The following is a 21,833-nucleotide window of genomic DNA, read 5'->3' on the forward strand; positions in this document are numbered from 1 at the left end:
AAATTAAAAGAACATGTCATTTACAATGGAATGAAATAGTAACAAGTACGTAGAAATAAGTATGACAAAAATTTTTCAAGACCTCTATGGAAAAACCTATGGAAATTTATTGGGAAACTTTAAAGAAGACCTAAGTAGATGCCAAGATATACCATGTACATGTACTGGAAAATGCGATATTATGAAAATGTAAACTATCCCCAAACCGATCTATAGATTCGGCACAACCTATGTGAAAATCTCAACAAGTATTTTCTCTTGCAGAACTCAACAAGCCTGATTTTAAAGTTACTAAGAAAATGCAAAGCACCAAGAATAGCCAAGACCCTCTTGAGGAAAAGGAACAAGATAGGAGGAATTGCTGTATAACACATTGAGACTTATTTTAAAGCTATAGTAATGTGATAATTGGCTTAGGAGTAAACAAATAGGTCAGTGAAAGAGAACAGAAAATCCAAAACTAGACTCACACATTTATAGGCATTTGATTTATGGAAAAGGTGTCACAGAAGAGCAGTTTTCAATAAATGTGCTGAAATTTTTTGATATCCATATGGAAATACATTAAACTGGATCCCTAACTCGCACTATGCACAAAAATCCACTAACAGTGGGTTACAAGTCTAAACATAAATATAAAACCTTAAATCTCTTAGAAAGAAAAAAAGTAAAAGAATATCTTAATAACTTCAGGGTAGGAAAAGAAAGAGAATTGATATCAAGATACAAAAAGCACTAACCATGAAGAATTTTTAAATAAATTTCACTACATTAAAATTATGACTTTATGCTCATCCAAAGATAACAAAAAGAGAATGAAAAAATAGCCACAGAAGGGAAGATGTTTGCAGCACAAAAGGCCAACGAAGACTCATATCAAGAATGTATAGAGTACTCCTTTGAATCAATAAGAAAAAAAGGCTGATTATCCAATAGAAAAATTGGTACAAAAAAGAAGGAAACAAACTTGGATAGGCAATTCCACAAGAGGAAATCCAAATGGCTACTACCCATAAGAAATTAACCTCATTATTAATCAGGGAAATGCAAAATAAAACCACAGAGACACTGCTATGCAACCACTAGAATGGCCAAAAATGTAAAAACACAGTCAATGTCAAGTGTTTGTGAAGATTTGGAGCAAATGGAACTCTCATACATTGCTGATGAAAATGGAAAATGGTGCAGTTCCACTCCTAGATGTGCCCAGCAGAAATTCATAGGAAGGTTCATAGCAGGACTATGTATAAGCACCAAAAATTACTCAAATGCACATGATTGCATTATATTCACACAATGGAATGCTATACAGCAATAGGAATGAACAAACTATAGCTACACACAACAACATAGACGAATCACAACCATAATGCTGAGTAAAAAATATCACAAACAAAAGAATGTATGCAGTATGGTTCCATTTGCATACTTCAAAAATAGGCAAAACTAAGCTATATTCTTTAGGTATGTATACATAAGTGGTACGGTTATGAACAAAATCAAATAAATAATTATAAACATCAGAATGGGGGTTACACTTAGTGGGAAGGGAGAGGATGTGATTGAAAAGGCAGATAACAGTGAGTCTTCTGGGCTGCTGGCAAAGTTCTTGATCTTAGTGGTGGTTGCATTTTTTGTATCAAGAGCATTTATGTTTTATGCACTTTATTGTATAGTTTTAGTTCACAGTTTTTACAGAATTTTTAAAAAGCAAAGAAAAGTGGTCCAAGGACTGAACACTGAGGCTCTCATATTTAGAGTATGTTTATAAACCCTACATCCATTCAATGTTCAACAAATCTTTTTTGAGCACCTACTATGTGGCAGGCACTTGTTCCAGCTGCTGGGAGTACAACAGTGGACAAAACAGACAAATCCCGCTGCTTTCATGGATCTTATATACTAGAGAAGCCTGGAGAGAGTATGTCAAGGAGGATGGAGTGGTTAACTATGCAAAATGTTGCTTAGATGTTGAGTAAGATGAGGACATAAAATTGACTATTGGCTTTGATAAGCCACTTCCATGATTTTTTTACCATCTAAATATAGATAATCTTCATGTAGACCTCTTTTGTGAACTCCCAGTCTCCATGTATTTCCCAATATAATTCCCATAGATACCCCATGTGTCCAAAACTGTATACAGCAACCTACCCTTCTAGGGTTCTCCATCTCAGTGAACTGCATCACCATCCATCCATTTGCCCAAATCAGAAACCGGGAGGTTATCTCTAATCCCTCTTTCTCCCTCCCTTCTCCATTACATTTCCAATTCATCATCAATTCTACCAAATGTATCTCAAATACAGGGAACACAACAATGTGAGGCATTTCTACCCACCTGGTCCATGAGGATATTGCTTTTCCTCTGCTTTTTTTCTCCAGAGCTGAGAATGGAGGTGTCCCTCAGTTCAAAAAGGTGGTATTTGAGGAATATGCTGATGGCTCCTTTACTCAGCCCTTATACCGCGGAGAACTAAATGAACATTTGGGACTCTTGGGACCATATATAAGAGCAGAAGTCGAAGACAACATCATGGTAAGTTGAGGACAATGAAATTACAAGAAAATTAATCCCGTGTGTGTATTTTAGATTTCTGATTCTAAAAATAATGGCCATAAAAAAGAATGAAATAATGCCATTTGTAGCAACATGGATGGATCTAGACATTGTCATACTGAGTGAAGTCAGACAGAGAAAGAGAAATATCATAAGATATCGCTTATATATGAAATCTTTAAAAAGGGTACAAATGAATTTATTTACAAAACAAATAGAGTCACAGTTGTAGAAAACAAAACTTATGGTTACCAAGGGGGAAGGGGGGAGGGAGGGATACATTGGGAGATCAGGACTGACATATACACACTACTATATATAAAATAGATAACTAGTAAGAACCTGCTGTATAGCACAGGGAACTCCACTCAATACTCTGTAATGACCTATATGGGAAAAGAACCTAAAAAAGAGTGGATAGGGCTTCCCTGGTGGCGCAGTGGTTGAGAGTCCGCCTGCCGATGCAGGGCACATGGGTTCGTGCCCTGGTCCCGGAAGATCCCACATGCCGTGGAGCGTCTGGGCCCGTGAGCCATGGCCGCTGAGCCTGCGCGTCTGGAGCCTGTACTCTGCAACGGGAGAGGCCACAACAGTGAGAGGCCCGCGTACTGCAAAAAAAAAAAAAAAAAGAGTGGATACATGTATATGTATAACTGATTCACTATGCTGTACACTTGAAACGAACACAACATTGTAAATCAACTATACTCCAATAATTTTTTAAATAAAAATAATGTATTCTCACTTTTGAAAAAGTTTAAAGTATAGAAAATAAGGAAGTTGAAAAATAATACCATAATTATCATTTTGCTGTATGTTCTTATGTTTTTCCTATGTATTCTCTTTATGTATTCAAAATTACACAATGGATCATCCTTCTTTTCTAAATAAATATGTCATAAACATTTCTTATGTCATTAAAAACACTTCCTACACACACACACACACACATATTTTTTTTTTTTTTTTTTGCGGTACTCGGGCCTCTCACTGTTATGGCCTCTCCCGATGCAGAGTACAGGCTCCAGACGCGCCGGCTCAGCGGCCACGGCCCACGGGCCCAGCCGCTCCGCGGCATGTGGGATCTTCCCGAACCGGGGCACGAACCCGTGTCCCCTGCATCGGCAGGCGGACTCTCAACCACTGCGCCACCAGGGAAGCCCCCTACATATATTTTTTTTAACATCTTTACTGGAGTATAATTGCTTTACAATGGTGTGTTAGTTTCTGCTTTACAACAAAATGAATCAGTTATATATATACATATGTTCCCATATCTCTTCCCTCTTGCGTCGCCCTCCCTCCCACCCTCCCTATCCCACCCCTCCAGGCGGTCAAAAAGCACCGAGCTGATCTCCCTGTGCTATGTGGCTGCTTCCCACTAGCTATCTACCTTACATTTGGTAGTGTATATATGTCCATGCCTCTCTCTCGCTTTATCACAGCTTACCCTTCCCCCTCCCCATATCCTCAAGTCCATTCTTTAGTAGGTCTGTGTCTTCATTCCTATCTTACTCCTAGGTTCTTCATGACATTTTTTTTCTTAAATTCCATATATATGTGTTAGCATACGGTATTTGTTTTTCTCTTTCTGACTTACTTCACTCTGTATGACAGACTCTAGGTCTATCCACCTCATTGCAAATAGCTCAATTTTGTTTCTTTATGGTTGACTAATATTCCATTGTATATATGTGCCACATCTTCTTTATCCATTCATCCGATGATGGACACTTAGGTTGTTTCCATCTCCGGGCTATTGTAAATAGAGCTGCAATGAACATTTTGGTACATGACTCTATTTGAATTATGGTTTTCTCAGGGTATATGCCCAGTAGTGGGATTTCTGGGTCATATGGTAGTTCTATTTGTAGTTTTTTAAGGAACCTCCATACTGTTCTCCACAGTGGCTGTATCAATTTACATTCCCACCAACAGTGCAAGAGGGTTCTCTTTTCTCCACACCCTCTCCAGCATTTATTGTTTCTAGATTTTTTGATGATGGCCATTCTGACTGGTGTGAGATGATATCTCATTGTAGTTTTGATTTGCATTTCTCTAATGATTAGTGATGTTGAGCATTCTTTCATGTGTTTGTTGGCAGTCTGTATATCTTCTTTGGAGAAATGTCTATTTAGGTCTTCTGCCCATTTTTGCATTGGGTTGTTTGTTTTTTTGTTATTAAGCTGCATGAGCTGCTTATAAATTTTGGAGATTAATCCTTTGTCAGTTGCTTCATTTGCAAATATTTTCTCCCATTCTGAGGGTTGTCTTTTAGTCTTGTTTATGGTTTCCTTTGCTGTGCAAAAGCTTTGAAGTTTCATTAGGTCCCATTTGCTTATTTTTGTTTTTATTTCCATTTCTCTAGAAGGTCGGTCAAAAAGGATCTTGCTGTGATTTATGTCACAGAGTGTTCTGCCTATGTTTTCCTCTAAGAGTTTGATAGTTTCTGGCCTTACATTTAGGTCTTTAATCTATTTTGAGTTTATTTTTGTGTATGGTGTTAGGGAGTGAGCTAATCTCATACTTTTACATGTAGCTGTCCAGTTTTCCCAGCACCACTTATTGAAGAGGCTGTCCTTTCCCCACTGTATATTCCTGCCTCCTTTATCAAAGATAGGGTGACCATATGTGCGTGGGTTTATCTCTGGGCTTCCTATCCTGTTCCATTGAGCTATGTTTCTGTTTTTGTGCCAGTACCATACTGTCTTGATTACTGTAGCTTTGTAGTATAGTCTGAAGTCAGGGAGTCTGATTCCTCCAGCCCTGTTTTTCTTTCTCAAGATTGCTTTGGCTATTTGGGGTCTTTTGTGTTTCCATACAAATTCTGAAATTTTTTGTTCTAGTTCTGTGAAAAATGCCAGTGGTAGTTTGATAGGGATTGCATTGAATCTGTAGATTGCTTTGGGTAATAGAATCATTTTCACAATGTTGATTCTTCCAATCCAAGAACATGGTATATCTCTCCATCTATTTGTATCATCTTTAATTTCTTTCATCAGTGTCTTATAATTTTCTGCATACAGGTCTTTTGTCTCCTTAGGTAGGTTTATTCCTAGATATTTTATTCTTTTTGTTGCAGTGATAAATGGGAGTGTTTTCTTGATTTCACTTTCAGATTTTTCATCATTAGTGAATAGGAATGCCAGAGATTTCTGTGCATTAATTTTGTATCCTGCTACTTTACAAATTTGTTCATTAGCTCTAGTAGTTTTCTGGTAGCATCTTTAGGATTCTCTATGTATAGTATCATGTCATCTGCAAACAGTGACAGCTTTACTTCTTCTTTTCCGATTTGCATTCCTTTTATTTCCTTTTCTTCTCTGATTGCTGTGGCTAAAACTTCCAAAAATACGTTGAATAATAGTGGTGAGAGTGGGCAACCTTGTCTTGTTCCTGATCTTAGTGGAAATGCTTTCAGTTTTTCACCATTGAGGACGATGTTGGCTGTGGGTTTGTCATATATGGCCTTTATTACGTTGAGGAAAGTTCCCTCTATGCCTACTTTCTGCAGGTTTTTTATCATAAATGGGTGTTGAATTTTGTCAAAAGCTTTCTCTGAATCTATTGAGATGATCATATGGTTTTTCTCCTTCAATTTGTTAATGTGGTGTATCACGTTGATTGATTTGCGTATATTGAAGAATCCTTGCATTCCTGGAATAAACCCCACTTGATCATGGTGTATGATCCTTTTAATGTGCTGTTGGATTCTGTTTGCTAGTATTTTGTTGAGGATTTTTGCATCTATGTTCATCAGTGATATTGGCCTGTAGTTTTCTTTCTTTGTGACATCGTTGTCTGGTTTTGGTATCAGGGTGATGGTGGCCTCGTAGAATGAGTTTGGGAGTTTTCCTCCCTCTGCTATATTTTGGAAGAGTTTGAGAAGGATAGGTGTTAGCTCTTCTCTAAATGTTTGATAGAATTTGCCTGTGAAGCCATCTGGTCCTGGGCTTTTGTTTGTTGGAAGATTTTTAATCACAGTTTCAATTTCAATGCTTGTGATTGGTCTGTTCATATTTTCTATTTCTTCCTGATTCAGTCTTGGAAGGTTGTGCTTTTCTAAGAATTTGTCCATTTCTTTCAGGTTGTCCATTTTATTGGCATAGAGTTGCTTGTAGTAATCTCTCATGATCTTTTGTATTTCTGCAGTGTCAGTTGTTACTTCTCCTTTTTCATTTCTAATTCTATTGATTTGAGTCTTCTCCCTTTTTTCTTGATGAATCTGGCTAATGGTTTATCAATTTATCTTCTCAAAGAACCAGCTTTTAGTTTTATGGATCTTTGCTATCGTTTCCTTCATTTCTTTTTCATTTATTTCTGATCTGATTTTTATGATTTCTTTCCTTCTGCTAACTTTGGGGGGTTTTTGTTCTTCTTTCTCTAATTGCTTTAGGTGCAAGGTTAGGTTGTTTATTCGAGATATTTCCTGTTTCTTAAGGTAGGATTGTATTGCTATAAACTTCCCTCTTAGAACTGCTTTTGCTGCATCCCATAGATTTTGGGTCATCATGTCTCCATTGTCATTTGTTTCTAGGTGTTTTTTGATTTCCTCTTTGATTTCTTCAGTGATCACTTCGTTATTAAGTAGTGTATTGTTTAGCGTCCATGTGTTTGTATTGTTTACAGATCTTTTCCTGTAATTGATATCTAGTTTCATAGCATTGTGGTCGGAAAAGATACTTGATACAATTTCAGTTTTCTTATATTTACCAAGGCTTGATTTGTGACCCAAGATATGATCTATCCTGGAGGATGTTCCATGAGCACTTGAGAAAAATGTGTATTCTGTTGTTTTTGAATGGAATGTCCTATAAATATCAATTAAGTCCATCTTGTTTAATGTATCATTTAAAGCTTGTGTTTCCTTATTTATTTTCATTTTGGATGATCTTTCCATTGGTGAAAGTGGGGTGTTAAAGTCCCCTACTATGAATGTGTTACTGTCGATTTCCCCTTTTATGGCTGTTAGTATTTGCCTTATGTATTGAGGTGCTCCTATGTTGGGTTCATAAATATATACAATTGTTATATCTTCTTCTTGGATCCCTTGATCATTATGTAGTGTCCTCCTTTGTCTCTTCTAATAGTCTTTATTTTTAAGTCTATTTTGTCTGATATGAGAATTGCTACTCCAGCTTTCTTTTGGTTTCCATTTGCATGAAATATCTTTTTCCATCCCCTTACTTTCAGACTGTATGTGTCTCTAGGTCTGAAGTGGGTCTCTTGTAGACAGCAAATATATGGGTCTTGTTTTTGTATCCATTCAGCCAGTCTGTGTCTTTTGGTGGGAGCATTTAATCCATTTACATTTAAGGTAATTATCAATATGTATGTTCTTATTCCCATTTTCTTATTTGTTTTGGGTTCGCTGTTGTAGGTCTTTTCCTTCTCTTGTGTTTCTTGCCTAGAGAAGTTCCTTTAGCAGTTGTTGTAGAGCTGGTTTGGTGGTGCTGAACTCTCTCAGCTTTTGCTTGTCTGTAAAGGTTTTAATTTCTCCATCAAATCTGAATGAGATCCTTGCTGGGTAGAGTAATCTTGGTTGCAGGTTTTTCTCCTTCATCACTTTAAATATGTCCTGACAGTCCCTTCTGGCTTGCAGAGTTTCTGCTCAAAGATCAGCTGTTAACCTTATGGGATTCCCTTGTGTATTATTTGTTGTTTTTCCCTTGCTGCTTTTAATATATTTTCTTTGTATTTAATTTTTGACAGTTTGATTAATATGTGTCTTGGCATGTTACTCCTTGGATTTATCCTGTATGGGACTCTCTGTGCTTCCTGGACTTGATTAACTGTTTCCTTTCCCATATTAGGGAAGTTTTCAACTATAATCTCTTCAAATATTTTCTCAGTCCCTGTCTTTTTCTCTTCTTCTTCTGCAACCCCTATAATTCGAATGTTGGTGTGTTTAATGTTGTCCCAGAGGTCTCTGAGACTGTCCTCAGTTCTTTTCATTATTTTTTCTGTATTCTGCTCTGCAGTAGTTATTTCCACTATTTTATCTTCCAGGTCACTTATCCGTTCTTCTGCCTCAGTTATTCTGCTATTGATCCCTTCTAGAGTATTTTTAATTTCATTTATTGTGTTGTTCATCACTGCTTGTTTCATCTTTAGTTCTTCTAGGTCCTTGTTAAATGTTTCTTGCATTTTGTCTATTCTATTTCCAAGATTTTGGATCATCTTTACTATCATTATTCTGAATTCTTTTCCAGGTAGACTGCCTCCTCTTCATTTGTTAGGTCTGGTGGGTTTTTATCTTGCTCCTTCATCTGCTGTGTTTTTCTGTCTTCTCATTTTGCTTATCTTACTGTGCTTGGGGTCTCCTTTTTGCAGGCTGCAGGTTCGTAGTTCCCGTTGTTTTTGGTGTCTGTCCCTAGTGGCTAAGGTTGTTTCAGTGCGTTGTGTAGGCTTCCTGGTGGAGGGGACTAGTGCCTGTGTTCTGGTGGATGAGGCTGGATCTTGTCTTTCTGGTGGGCAGGTCCACGTCTGGTGGTGTGTTTTGGGGTGTCTGTGGACTTATTATGATTTTAGGCAGCCTCTCTGCTAATGGGTGGTGTTGTGTTCCTGTCTTGCTAGTTGTTTGGCATAGGATGTCCAGCACTGTAGCTTGCTGGTTGTTGAGTGAAGCTGGGTGCTGGTGTTGAGATGGAGATCTCTGGGAGATTTTCGCCATTTGATATTATGTGGGGCTGGGAGGTCTCTTGTGGACCAGTGTCCTGACGTTGGCTCTCCCACCTCAGAGGCACAACACTGACTGCTGACTGCAGCACCAAGAGCATTTCATCCACACGGCTCAGAATAAAAGGGAGAAAAGTAGAAAGAAAGAATTAGTAGAAGCAGAAAGAAAGAAAGAAACAAAGGAGGGAGGGAGGGAGGGAGGGAGGAAGGAAGGTAGGAGGGAAGGAAGGAAAAGAAGAAAGAAAGAAGATAAAGTAAAATAAAGTAAGATAAAATTAATAAAGTTATTAAAATAAAAAAATAATTATTAAGAGAAAAAAAAACGGACAGATAGAACCCTAGGACAAATGGTGGAAGCAAAGCTATACAGACAAAATCTCACACAGAAGCATACACATACACACTCACAAAAAGAGAAAAAGGGGGAAAAAATATATATCTTTGCTTCTAAAGTCCACCTCCTCAATTTGGGATGATTCGTTTTCTATTCATGTATTCCACAGATGCAGGTACATGAAGTTGATTGTGGAGCTTTAATCCGCTGCTCCTGGGGCTGCTGGGAGAGATTTCCCTTTCTCTTCTTTGTTCTCACAGCTCCCAGGGGCTCAGCTTTGGATTTGGCCCTGCCTCTGCATGTAGGTCGCCCGGAGGGCGTCTGTTCTTCGCTCAGACAGGACGGGGTTAAGGGAGCCGCTGATTCGGGGGCTCTGGGTCACTCAGGCCGGGGGGAGGGAGGGGCACGGAGTGCGGGGCGGGCCTGCGGCGGCGGAGGCCGGCGTGACGTTGCACCAGCCTGAGGCGCGCCGTGCGTTCTCCCGGGGGAGTTGTCCGTGGATCCCGGGCCCCTGGCAGTGGCGGGCGGCACAGACTCCCCGGAAGCGGGGTGTGGACAGTGACCTGTGCTCGCACACAGGCCCCTTGGTGGCGGCAGCAGCAGCCTTAGCGTCTCCCGCCCGTCTCTGGGGTCCGCGCTGTTAGCCGCGGCTCGCGGCCGTCTCTGGGGCTCCTTACAGCGCTCTGAATCCCCTCTCCTCGCGCACCAGGAAACAAAAACCCTACGTATATTTTTAAATGATGGAATATTAGTCCATTATATGATTTTATGGTTTACTTAACCACCTACTTTGAACAACCTTTTAGATAGTTTTTTGTTTTGCTATTTAAGTAATGCTGCAGCCACAACCCTCTTCCTAGGATAAAATTCCAGGAGTGCAATGTACATGAACATTTTAAGATTTTCTCTAATGAATTATCTATTAATGTTATTTGCATAGTTGAAATTTTTGGAGGGAGTGCTTTTCTTGTTCATTTATATTACCTTGTATATTATAGATCATTGATATATTAATGATCATTGATCATTTTAGTGAATAATATTTTTCCAAGTTTGTTTTCTCTTAATTTTGTATATAATGGTTTTTAAAATAAAACAGGTTTGAAATTTTAGGTAGTAACCCATAAATCTTTCCTTTATGACACTTTCATAGCTTTTTTGTTTATTAAAATCCTTCCCTATACAGAGATTTTTTTTCTTAAAATCACCTATACTTTTTTCAACTTTCTTTTACAGTTTAATTTCTTAACATTTAACTTTTTAATCCATCGATAATTCCTGTAGACTAGAATTTGTTTTTGGTGTGTGTGAGCCAAAGATCAAGGTAGTTTTATTTTTTCCAGAAACAGTCATCCATTGTCCCAATTGATTGTTTACATGAAGGATATAGGAGGATCTAAAATGATGGGATTGTGAGTGAATTTTTTTCTGACTTCAATTTTATTTTACTTTCCATATGTCCCATGAAAATGTATGATTTTTTTAAATTTGAAAAACAAGTCTTCTTTAAATATCATAAGTATTCATCCTGGCATTTGTCATGAAGAACCTTAATTTAAGAGTATCAGTTCCTGGAGTTAGGGTCTCTTAAAACCCCTGTGGTGATATTTTCCCTTTTACTTTGGAATTGCTTTTAAGTATTTAGAAATTTTCTCCTTTGCAACTTTGAGTTCATGCCATAAAGATTTTGGAATTCAAAAATGTCTCAGTTTCTTTTGTAGATCTTTAGGTTTGGGTTCTAACAACATCCATACTCTGTACCATTTCCTCCAGCTATTAAAAACCTGGATAAAAACCCCCCAAATCGTCATTGCTATTAGGGCTATAAACCCTAACCTAAGAACTTTACAAGATCTTAAAACATAACACTTGCTTTTTTTAATTTCTTTTCTTTTTTTTTTCTTGCTCTGCAGGTAACATTTAAAAACCAGGCATCTCGTCCCTACTCCTTCTATTCTAGCCTTATTTCTTATGAGGAAGATCAGAGGCAAGGAGCAGAACCTAGAAAAAAGTTTGTCGAGCCTAATGAAACCAAAACTTACTTCTGGAAAGTGCAGCATCATATGGCACCAACTACAGATGAGTTTGACTGCAAAGCCTGGGCGTATTTTTCTGATGTTGATCTGGTAAGCAGGTCTGTGTTGTGCTGGCCTCTTTCTGGTTTAAAAGAAAGAGGCTTTGTGTTATGTTGGAAGTTTGGTATTTATCCTAAGCATAATGGGAAGCTTTAAATAGGGGAGGTGTCATCATATTTATGGCTTAGACATATCGCTCTGGAATCTACTAAAGAGGAAGAAATTGTACTGTGGGAAGATGGGGAGTGGGTTGGAGTGGCATAAAAGTTGATGAGAAATCCACTCTGGTTCATGGGTGAGAGAACTTTTGCTCACAGGACTGGTGTCTTTCAGGAAAAAGATGTGCACTCAGGCTTGATTGGACCCCTTCTGATCTGCCGCACAAACACTCTGAGCGCTGCCCATGGGAGACAAGTGACAGTGCAGGAATTTGCTCTGTTTTTCACTATTTTTGATGAGACCAAGAGCTGGTACTTCACTGAAAACATGGAAAGGAACTGCAGGGCTCCCTGCAACATCCAGATGGAGGACCCCACTTTTAGAGAAAAGTATCGCTTCCATGGTAATATATTCCACACCCAAATATTACTCGCTGTGAAATGAACCTTGAGCCTGAGGTTTCGACATTGTATGATTTGAGACTATATGTATGGGAGTGGAATCCTCATAGGGATCAATATTTTTTGACTGGAGTGGAGGGAAAGACACTTATACAACAGATTTTAACAGCTTTCTCTGTGTTCTTTCTCCAGCAATCAATGGCTATGTGATGGATACACTACCTGGTTTAGCAATGGCTCAGGATCAAAAGATCCGATGGTATCTGCTCAGCATGGGCAGCAATGAAAATATCCATTCTATTCATTTCAGTGGACATGTGTTCACTGTACGGAAAAAGGAGGAGTATAAAATGGCAGTCTACAACCTCTACCCGGGTACGAGCCACTTTGTGCTCTTTCTTCAACTTACTGTGCTTGCTGAAAACCTACTTTAAAGGTCTGTGCCCTGGGGATATGTCCAGTGAACAAAGCAGACCAACTCCCTGCTCTCGGGTAGCTTACTTTTTCAAGTAACTTTACCCTACAGAGAGATAATAAATAAATTAGCAAGTGAACATGATAGTTTCAGATACAGATAATGTGCTATAAAGGAAATAGAACAGAATAAATGGATAATTGCTGTCACAGCACTTTCCTAGGAAAAAGGGAGTTTTCTACCACCTCAAATCCCACATGGCACCAGTAGTTTCCCAAAGACTGATTTGTTTATGTATGAAAGCAATATATTGATTAAGCACTCCTCACAATGTTGATCAAAACATAATTTCATTTTAGTTCTCCAGTGTCCCTTTAAAACAGGTTTAATAGTGAAAGTAAACTTCCCCTGTTTCTGTGTAAAAATTCTGATAAGCCCAGTGACTTTAAGCTCACTTTTTTTTTTAAACATCTTTATTGGAGTATAGTTCCTTTACAGTGGTGTGTTAGTTGCTGCTGTATAACAAAGTGAATCAGCTATACGTATACTTATATCCTCATATCCCCTCCCTCTTGCGTCTCCTTCCCACCCTCCCTATCCCGCCCCTCTAGGTGGTAACAAAGCACCGAGCTGATCTCCCTGTGCTATGCAGCTGCTTCCCACTAGCTATCTATTTTACATTTGGTTGTATATATAAGTCCATGCCACTCTCTCACTTCGTCCCAGCTTACCCTTCCCCCTCCCTGTGTCCTCAAGTCCATTCTCTGTGTCGCTTCTTTATTCCTGTCCTGCCCCTAGGTTCTTCAGGACCTTTTTTTTTTTTAATTCTATATATATATATGTGTTAGCATATGGTATTTGTTTTTCTCTTTCGGACTTACTTCACTCTGTACGACTGACTCTGGGTCCATGCACCTCACTACAAATAACTCAATTTCATTTCTTTTTATGGCTGACTAATATTCCATTGTATATATGTGCCACATCTTCTTTATACATTCCTCTGTCGATGAACACTTAGGTTGCTTCCATGTCCTGGCTATTGTAAATAGTGCTGCAGTGAACATAGTGGTACATGACTCTTTTTGAATTATGGTTTTCTCAGGGTATATGCCCAGTAGTGGGATTGCTGGGTCATATGGTAGTTCTATTTGTAGTTTTTTAAGGAACCTCCATACTGTTCTCCATAGTGGCTATATCAATTTATATTCTCACCAACAGTGCAAGAGGGTTCCTTTTCTCCACACCCTCTCCAGCATTTGTTTCTAGACTTTGATGATGGCCATTCTGACTAGTGTGAGGCGATACCACATTGTAGTTTTAATATGCATTTCTCTAATGATTAGTGATGTTGAGCATCCTTTCACGTGCTTGTTGGTAATCTGTATGTCTTCTTTGGAGAAATGTCTGTTAGGTCTTCTGCCCATTTTTGGGTTGAGTTGGTTTATTTTTGATATTGAGCTGCATGAGCTGCTTCTATATTTGAGAGATTAATCCTTTGTCAGTTGCTTCGCTTGCAGATATTTTCTCCCAATCTGAGGGTTGTCTTCTTGTCTTGTTTATGGTTGCCTTGGCTGTGCAAAAGCTTTGAAGTTTCATTAGGTCCCATTTGTTTATTTTTGTTTTTATTTCCATTTCTCTAGGAGGTGGGTCAAAAAGGATCTTGCTGTGATTTATGTCATAAGGTGTTCTGCCTATGTTTTCCTCTAAGAGTTTTATAGTGTCTGGCCTTACATTTAGGTCTTTAATCCATTTTGAATTTATTTTTGTGTATGGTGTTAGGAAGTGTTTTTTTTGTTTGTTTGTTTTTGCGGTACGCAGGCCTCTCACTGTTGTGGCCTCTCCCGTTGCGGAGTACAGGCTCCGGACACGCAGGCTTAGCGGCCATGGCTCATGGGCCCAGCCGCTCCACAGCATGTGGGATCTTCCCGGACCGGGGCACGAACCCGTGTCCCCTGCATCGGCAGGCGGACTCTCAACCACTGCACCACCAGGGAAGCCCAGAAAGTGTTTTAATTTCATTCTTTTACATGTAGCTGTCCAGTTTTCCCAGCACCACTTATTGAAGAGGCTCTCTTTTCTCCATTGTCTATTCTTGTCTCCTTTTTCAAAGATAAGGTGACCATATGTGCGTGGGTTTATCTCTGGGCTTTCTATCCTGTTCCATTGATCTATATTTCTGTTTTTGTGCCAGTACCATACTGTCTTAATGACTGTAGCTTTGTAGTATAGTCTGAAGTCAGGGAGTCTGATTCCTCCACCTCCATATTTCTTTCTCAAGATTGTTTTGGCTATTTGGGGTCTTCTGTGTCTCCATACAAACTTTAAGATTTTTTGTTCTAGTTCTGTGAAAAATGCCATTGGTAGTTTGATAGGGATTGCATTGAATCTGTAGATTGCTTTGGGTAGTATAGTCATTTTCACAATGTTGATTCTTCCAATCCAAGGACATGGTATATCTCTCCATCTGTTTGTATCATCTTTAATTTCTTTCATCAGTGTCTTATAGTTTTCTGCATACAGGTCTTTTGTTTCCTTAAGTAGGTTTATTTCTAGGTATTTTATTCATTTTGTTGCAATGGTAAATGGAAGTATTTCCGTAATTTCTCTTCAGATATTTTTGTCATTAGTGTATAGGAATGCAAGAGATTTCTGTGCATTAATTTTGTATCCTGCTACTTCACCCAATTCATTGATTAGCTCTAGTAGTTTTCTGGTACCATCTTTAGGATTCTCTGTGTATAGTATCATGTCATCTGCAAACAGTGACAGCTTTACTTCTTCTTTTCAGTTTGGATTCCTTTTATTTCTTTTTCTTCTCTGATTGCCGTGACTAAAACTTCCAAAACTATGTTGAATAATAGTGGTGAGAGTGGGCAGCCTTGTCTTGTTCTTGATCTTAGTGGAAATGGTTTCAGTTTTTCACCATTAAAAATGATGTTGCCTGTGGGTTTGTCATATATGGCCCATATATGGTTGAGGTAATTTCCCTCTCTGCCTGCTTTCTGGAACGTTTTTATCATAAATTGGCGTTGAATTTTGTCAAAAGCTTTTTCTGCATCTATTGAGACGATCATATGGTTTTCCTCCTTCAATTTGTTAATATGGTGTATCATGTTGATTGATTTGCATATATTGAAGAATCCTTGCATTCCTGGAATAAACCCCACTTGATCATGGGGTATGATCCTTTTAATGTGCTGTTGGATTCTGTTTGCTAGTATTTTGTTGAGGATTTTTGCATCTATGTTCATCAGTGATATTGGCCTGTAGTTTTCTTTCTTTGTGACACCTTTGTCTGGTTTTGGTATCAGGGTGATGGTGGCCTCGTAGAATGAGTTTGGGAGTTTTCCTCCCTCTGCTGTATTTTGGAAGAGTTTGAGAAGGATGGGTGTTAGCTCTTCTCTAAATATTTGATAGAATTCGCCTGTGAAGCCGTTTGGTCCTGGGCTTTTGTTTGTTGGAAGATTATTAATCACAGTTTCAATTTCAGTGCTTGTGATTGGTTTGTTTATATTTTCTATTTCTTCCTGATTCAGTCTTGGCAGGTTGTGCATTTCTAAGAATTTGTCCATTTCTTCCAGGTTGTCCATTTTATTGGCATAGAGTTGCTTGTAGTAATCTCTCATGATCCTTTGTATTTCTGCAGTGTCAGTTGTTACTTCTCCTTTTTCATTTCTAATTCTATTGATTTGAGTCTTCTCCCTTTTTATCTTGATGAGTCTGGCTAATGGTTTATCAATTTTGTTTATCTTCTCAAAGAACCAGCTTTTAGTTTTATTGATCTTTGCTATAGTTTCCTTCATTTACTTTTCATTTATTTCTGATGTGATCTTTATGGTTTCTTTCCTTCTGCTAACTTTGGGGTTTTTTGTTCTTCTTTCTCTAATTGATTTAGGTGTAATGTGTGGGGTTGTGTTCCTGTCTCGCTAGTTGTTTGGCGTGGGGCATCCAGCACTGGAGCTTGCTGGTCATTGAGTGGAGCTGGGTCTTAGCGTTGAGATGGAGATCTCTGGGAGAGCTCTCGCCGTATGATATTACATGGGCCCGGGAGGTCTCTGGTGGTCCAATGTCCTGAACTCGGCTCTCCTACCTCAGAGGCTCAGGCCTGACACCCAGCGGGAGCACCAAGACCCTGTCAGCCACACGGCTCAGAAGAAAAGGGAGAAAAAAAGGAAAGAAGGAAAATAAATAAATAAAATAAAATTTTTAAAATTTTTAAAAATTATTAAAATTAAAAAGCAATTTAAAAAAAAGAAGAGAGCAACCAAACCAATAAACAAATCCACCAGTGATAACAAGTGCTAAAAACTATACTAAAAAAAAATGGACAGACAGAACCCTAGGACAAATGGTAAAAGCAAAGCTATACAGACAAAATCACACAAAGAAGCATACACATACACACTCACAAAAAGAGAAAAAGGAAATATATATATATATATATATAAAGGAAGAGAGCAACTAAATCAATAAACAAATATACCAGTGATAATAAGCTCTAAATACTAAACTAACATAAACATAAAACCAGAAACAAATTGATGCAGAAAGCAAACCCCAAGTCTACAGTTGCACCCAAAGTCCACCTCCTCAATTTGGGATGATTCGTTGTCTATTCATGTATTCCACAGATGCAGGTACATCAAGTTGATTGTGCAGCTTTAATCCTCTGCTCCTGAGGCTGCTGGGAGAGATTTCCCTTTCTCTTCTTTGTTCACACGGCTCCCAGGGGCTCAGCTTTGGGTTTGGCCCTGCCTCTGCGTGTAGGTCTCCTGAGGGCGTCTCTTCCCCACCCAGACAGGACGGGGTTACAGGAGCAGCTGATTAGGGGGCTCCGGCTCACTCAGGCCAGGGGGATGGAGGGGTACGGATGCGGGGCGAGCCTGCAGTGCACTAGCCGTGGTGCACTAACCCCTTCAGGCTGTGTTCACGACGCCAACCCCAGTCCTCTCCCTGCACTCCAACCGAAGCCTGAGCCTCAGCTCCCAGCCCCGCCCGCCTCGGCGGGTGAGCAGACAAGCCTCTCGGGCTGGTGAGTGCTGGTTGGCACCGATACTCTGTGCGGGAATCTCCCCGCTTTGCCCTCCACACCCCTGTTGCCGTGCTCTCCTCCGCGGCCCCGAAGCTCCCCCCTCCGCCTCCCGCAGTCTCTGCCCGCGAAGGGGCTTCCTAGTGTGTGGAAACCTTTCCTCCTTCACAGCTCCCTCCCACTGGTGCAGGTCCCGTCCCTATCCTTTTGTCTCTGTTTTTTCTTTTTTTTTTTTTTTTTTGCCCTACCCAGGTACGTGGGGAGTTTCTTGCCTTTTGGGAGGTCTGAGGTCTTCTGCCAGCATTCAGTAGGTGTTCTGTAGGGGTTGTTCCACATGTAGTTGTATTTCTGATGTATTTGCGGGGGCTAAGGAGATCTCCACGTCTTACTCCTCTGCCATCTTGAAGCTCCTCCTACCATACTCTGCTCACTCTTAAGTAATAAACAGTCCTGCAGTCACTTTACATCACAAATATAGTTCAGGTCACAAATTACAATGTCTACTCCAAGATATTAATCAAAATTCTGAACTTGATTTAAGTTCAGTATCTCGTCCTCCAAGTTGGTTGAGTTTTCTGTCTCGCTACCTTATGCTTCCCCCTGCACTCCTGGCTGTTGCTGGTCTGAACCGCAGCGGGGCAAGGGCAGAGGCGAGGGATGGCACCACTGTCTGCACCAGGCAGATATTTCAATCTGACTCTATGTTTGGTGGGGTACTTTCAGGGGCTCTTCAGAGACTCCCTTTTGGGACCGTCCCTCATGAAATCCCCTTGACCTGGTTGTTTCCACCTTTATTCTGGGTGGTCACTGTGACTGATTCCTCAGCCCCTCAGCATTCACCCTCTAGCTTCTTGCTCCTGGAGTTACTTTACCCCTCAAGGCAGGGAGCCCACATCTCGTCAATGAGAAATACACCTCTGGCTTCGAAAGGCACTGAGTGCAGGCCAATCTTTCTCCTGTCTCCACCACCAAAGCATCCCGTCACCCAGTCTCTCCCATTTCCTGGGGTCAGTACTCAATTTCCAGGGCCTCCAGCTGTAGGGGTCACATGCCAAGCACTCTGGGTTTGAGGGGTCCAAGAATGGTGCAACTGACTTGGGTAGATCTCCTTTGATATTCTGCATAAGCCAGTGTATCTTATGCCCATTTGTGTGAAAAGAAATAATTTTTGTTCCTTTTGGTTTTGATAAGGTGTTTTTGAGACAGTGGAAATGCTACCATCCAAAGTTGGAATTTGGCGGATAGAATGTCTTATTGGCGAGCACCTGCAAGCTGGGATGAGCACGCTCTTCCTGGTGTACAACAGGAGTGAGTGGCACCTACCTCTATACCTCTTTCCCCCTTCCTAGGACGGTTGCTTTTGTCGGGAAACGAATACCAGCTCACAGTCCTTTCCAAATCTAAAATGAATATTGCTGGTAGAAATCATCAGAGCCCTCAGAGGAGGGCAGATATGCTTGAAGCTTTGAACACTTTGACCCTGAAGCTCCAAGAGCAAATTTTGAAACTTAGTTTTGGTTCAGTTACCAAAGATAACTTACAAATATCATTTGGAAGAATTTGAGTTTTCACCCTAAACAAGTAAGAGAACCACTGGTCTACTTACGTATTGACCCTAGTTTCCTCAGCTGCACAATGTGAGTAGCAGTAGCACCTACCTGTTGGAGTGAATTCAATGATATAGTACAATAAAATATTTAGTACAGTTCTTGGCACATAGTAAACACTAAAAAATATGAGCATTTGTTGGTGTTCTCATTGACTTGCATTTGTGCAGCTATACTTTCTGCACTTCTAACTATTGTGCTCCCTTCATGTGATTTCAGAATGTCAGACTCCACTGGGAATGGCTTCTGGACGCATTAGAGATTTTCAGATTACAGCTTCAGGACAATATGGTAAATACGATTCCTTTCTCGTAAAGCACTGGGCTGATTATATCTTTTTTATTTCTATTGGAAAGATTCAGATAACCAATCCGTCTCCATAGGTGCCTTTCAAGTCTATTTTCTCTTCTCCATTTCCCAGTGTGAGCATCTTAATTCAGGCCATCATCACTTCTCACCTGAGTAATGCCACTGCCTCCTTAAATGTCCTGCCTGCCTTCCATATGGCTTCCCTTGAGTCCATTCTCTTCACTGTAGCAAGAAGCTACATTTTTCTGTGAGCAGTGATAGAAAGCTTGAACTGGATCTAGAGAGAGTTCTCAAACTACAGCCCGCAGGCCACATCCAGCCCATCACTTGATTTTGTATGGCCTTCAAGCTAAGAATCACTTTTCTATTCTTAAATTATTGGGGGAAAAAAACAAAAGAAGAATAATATTTCATGACATGTGAAAATTATATGAAATTCTAATTTCACTGTCCATAAAGAAGCCACACCCTTTCATTTACAATCATCTGTGGCCGCTTTTGCTCTACAACAGCATTTAAGTAATTGCAACAAGACAAGATGATCTGCAAAGGTTAAATTATTTACAGAAAAAAGTTGGCCAAACTCTGTTTTAGAGGGAAAAAATTGCATTTGAAAAAGAGGCTTGAAAAACAAACAAACAAATTGCTGGAGGAATTACCAAATTGTAAGGCCACTTTGAAAAAAAAAGAAAAGAAAAAGAGGGCTTCCCTGGTGGCGCAGTGGTTGAGAGTCTGCCTGCCGATGCAGGGGGCACGGGTTCGTGCCCTGGTCCGGGAGGATCCCACATGCCGCGGGGCGGCTGGGCCCGTGAGCCATGGCCGCTGAGCCTGCGCATCCGGAGCCTGTGCTCCGCAACGGGAGAGGCCACAACAGTGAGAGGCCCGCGTACCGCAAAAAAAAAAAAAAAAAAAAAAGAAAGAAAGAAAAAGAGGCTTGAAAGTTATATACTAAAATAGTATTATTTTTCTCTGGGCGGAAGTATGTTGTTTTTTACTTCTTTTATTTTTATTTTTACTTACGTTTTATTTTTATATTTTATTTTCTAATTTTTCTCCAGTGAACATACGTTAGGTAATAAAGAAATAATATTATTATTTGATAGTGATGGTAACACATTCCAGTATTAGCTAACTAGAGGTACTAACAATCAACAAAATTATTAAATTTTAGAAAATACAATGGACAACAAGGACAGGCCTGGTAGTAGTCATTGATGAGAGTTCTCAATCTACAGCCCGCAGGCCACATTGGTGGTCATTGATACTAATATGCTTTATGCCTTTAACGTCTCCACAGCTAGCATTAACCTTTCTCAAGAGAGTAATTTTATTCCTAAATGACTAGGACCAACCCAGCTGAATCTAATCTCTCTCCCCTTTCTTGGGCAAAGGACAGTGGGCCCCAAAGCTGGCCAGACTTCATTATTCTGGATCAATCAATGCCTGGAGCACCAAGGACCCCTTTTCCTGGATCAAGGTTAGAAAATGCATCGCATTCCATCACATCACACATTCCTCTTGCAAGCTCAAAGCGTTTTATAGTTTTATATCTCCTTTATACCAAAGTCATTTTCATCAAACTCCATGTAATAGACGAGGAAAGAACTGAAGAATAGAGTGGTTTATGATTTGTACCAAAAGAGTCAGGAATGAAAGACTCAGGAATAGAATTGAGTACACTGTGTTTTTAATCTTTCTGTTGGGATTAGAATCTCTGAATATTTTCTATAACATTGAACTTACCACCTCCCAAGACTGTATTCTATCTTTAGATGCCTTCAACTGCCTAGATGTCCTTGAGTCCTCCAGTCCCTTCATTTTAATACAAAAACAAATGGCTCAATCCCCCATCCCACAAGCCAAGAAAATGTGGCTTCTTCATTTTCTAAAACTGAATCTTTCTTCTTCACATTTCTACACCACCCAGTAGTAAGAAACACCTACTGAAGTTAGTCCAATCTGATAAACCAACTTGGAGCCATAACTGAAAGTGTCCTAGATTAACTCAATTTCTTTTTAAATGACCCAGCCTTTCATATTTTCTCACTTCCCCATTTCCTCTGGAGCAGTGCTGTCCAATAGAAATGTAATGTGACCCACAAATGCAAACCACACATGTAATTTTACATTTTCTAGTAGCTGCATTAAAAAAAGGGACATCATTAAAATGAAAATCATTTTAATAATACATTTTCTTGGGAATTCCCTGGTGGTCCAGTGGTTAGGACTCTGTGCTTTCAGTGCTGAGGGCCTGGGTTCAATC

At 39.7% G+C, this 21,833-nt stretch overlaps 1 protein-coding gene across 1 annotated transcript in view; it reads left to right on the plus strand.

Moving 5' to 3' along the window:
- F8 (coagulation factor VIII) overlaps positions 1–21,833 on the plus strand; it is a 118,135-nt gene that overhangs the window by 68,826 nt on the left and 27,476 nt on the right. Inside the window, exons 15-21 of the mRNA XM_060138837.1 lie at positions 2,386–2,539; positions 11,486–11,698; positions 11,981–12,209; positions 12,400–12,582; positions 18,846–18,962; positions 19,481–19,552; positions 20,962–21,047. Coding sequence (XP_059994820.1) covers positions 2,386–2,539; positions 11,486–11,698; positions 11,981–12,209; positions 12,400–12,582; positions 18,846–18,962; positions 19,481–19,552; positions 20,962–21,047 — 1,054 coding nt within the window. The remainder of the gene's footprint in view (positions 1–2,385; positions 2,540–11,485; positions 11,699–11,980; positions 12,210–12,399; positions 12,583–18,845; positions 18,963–19,480; positions 19,553–20,961; positions 21,048–21,833) is intronic.

Source organism: Lagenorhynchus albirostris, chromosome X, assembly GCF_949774975.1.
Source record: "Lagenorhynchus albirostris chromosome X, mLagAlb1.1, whole genome shotgun sequence".
Taxonomy (NCBI): domain Eukaryota; kingdom Metazoa; phylum Chordata; class Mammalia; order Artiodactyla; family Delphinidae; genus Lagenorhynchus; species Lagenorhynchus albirostris.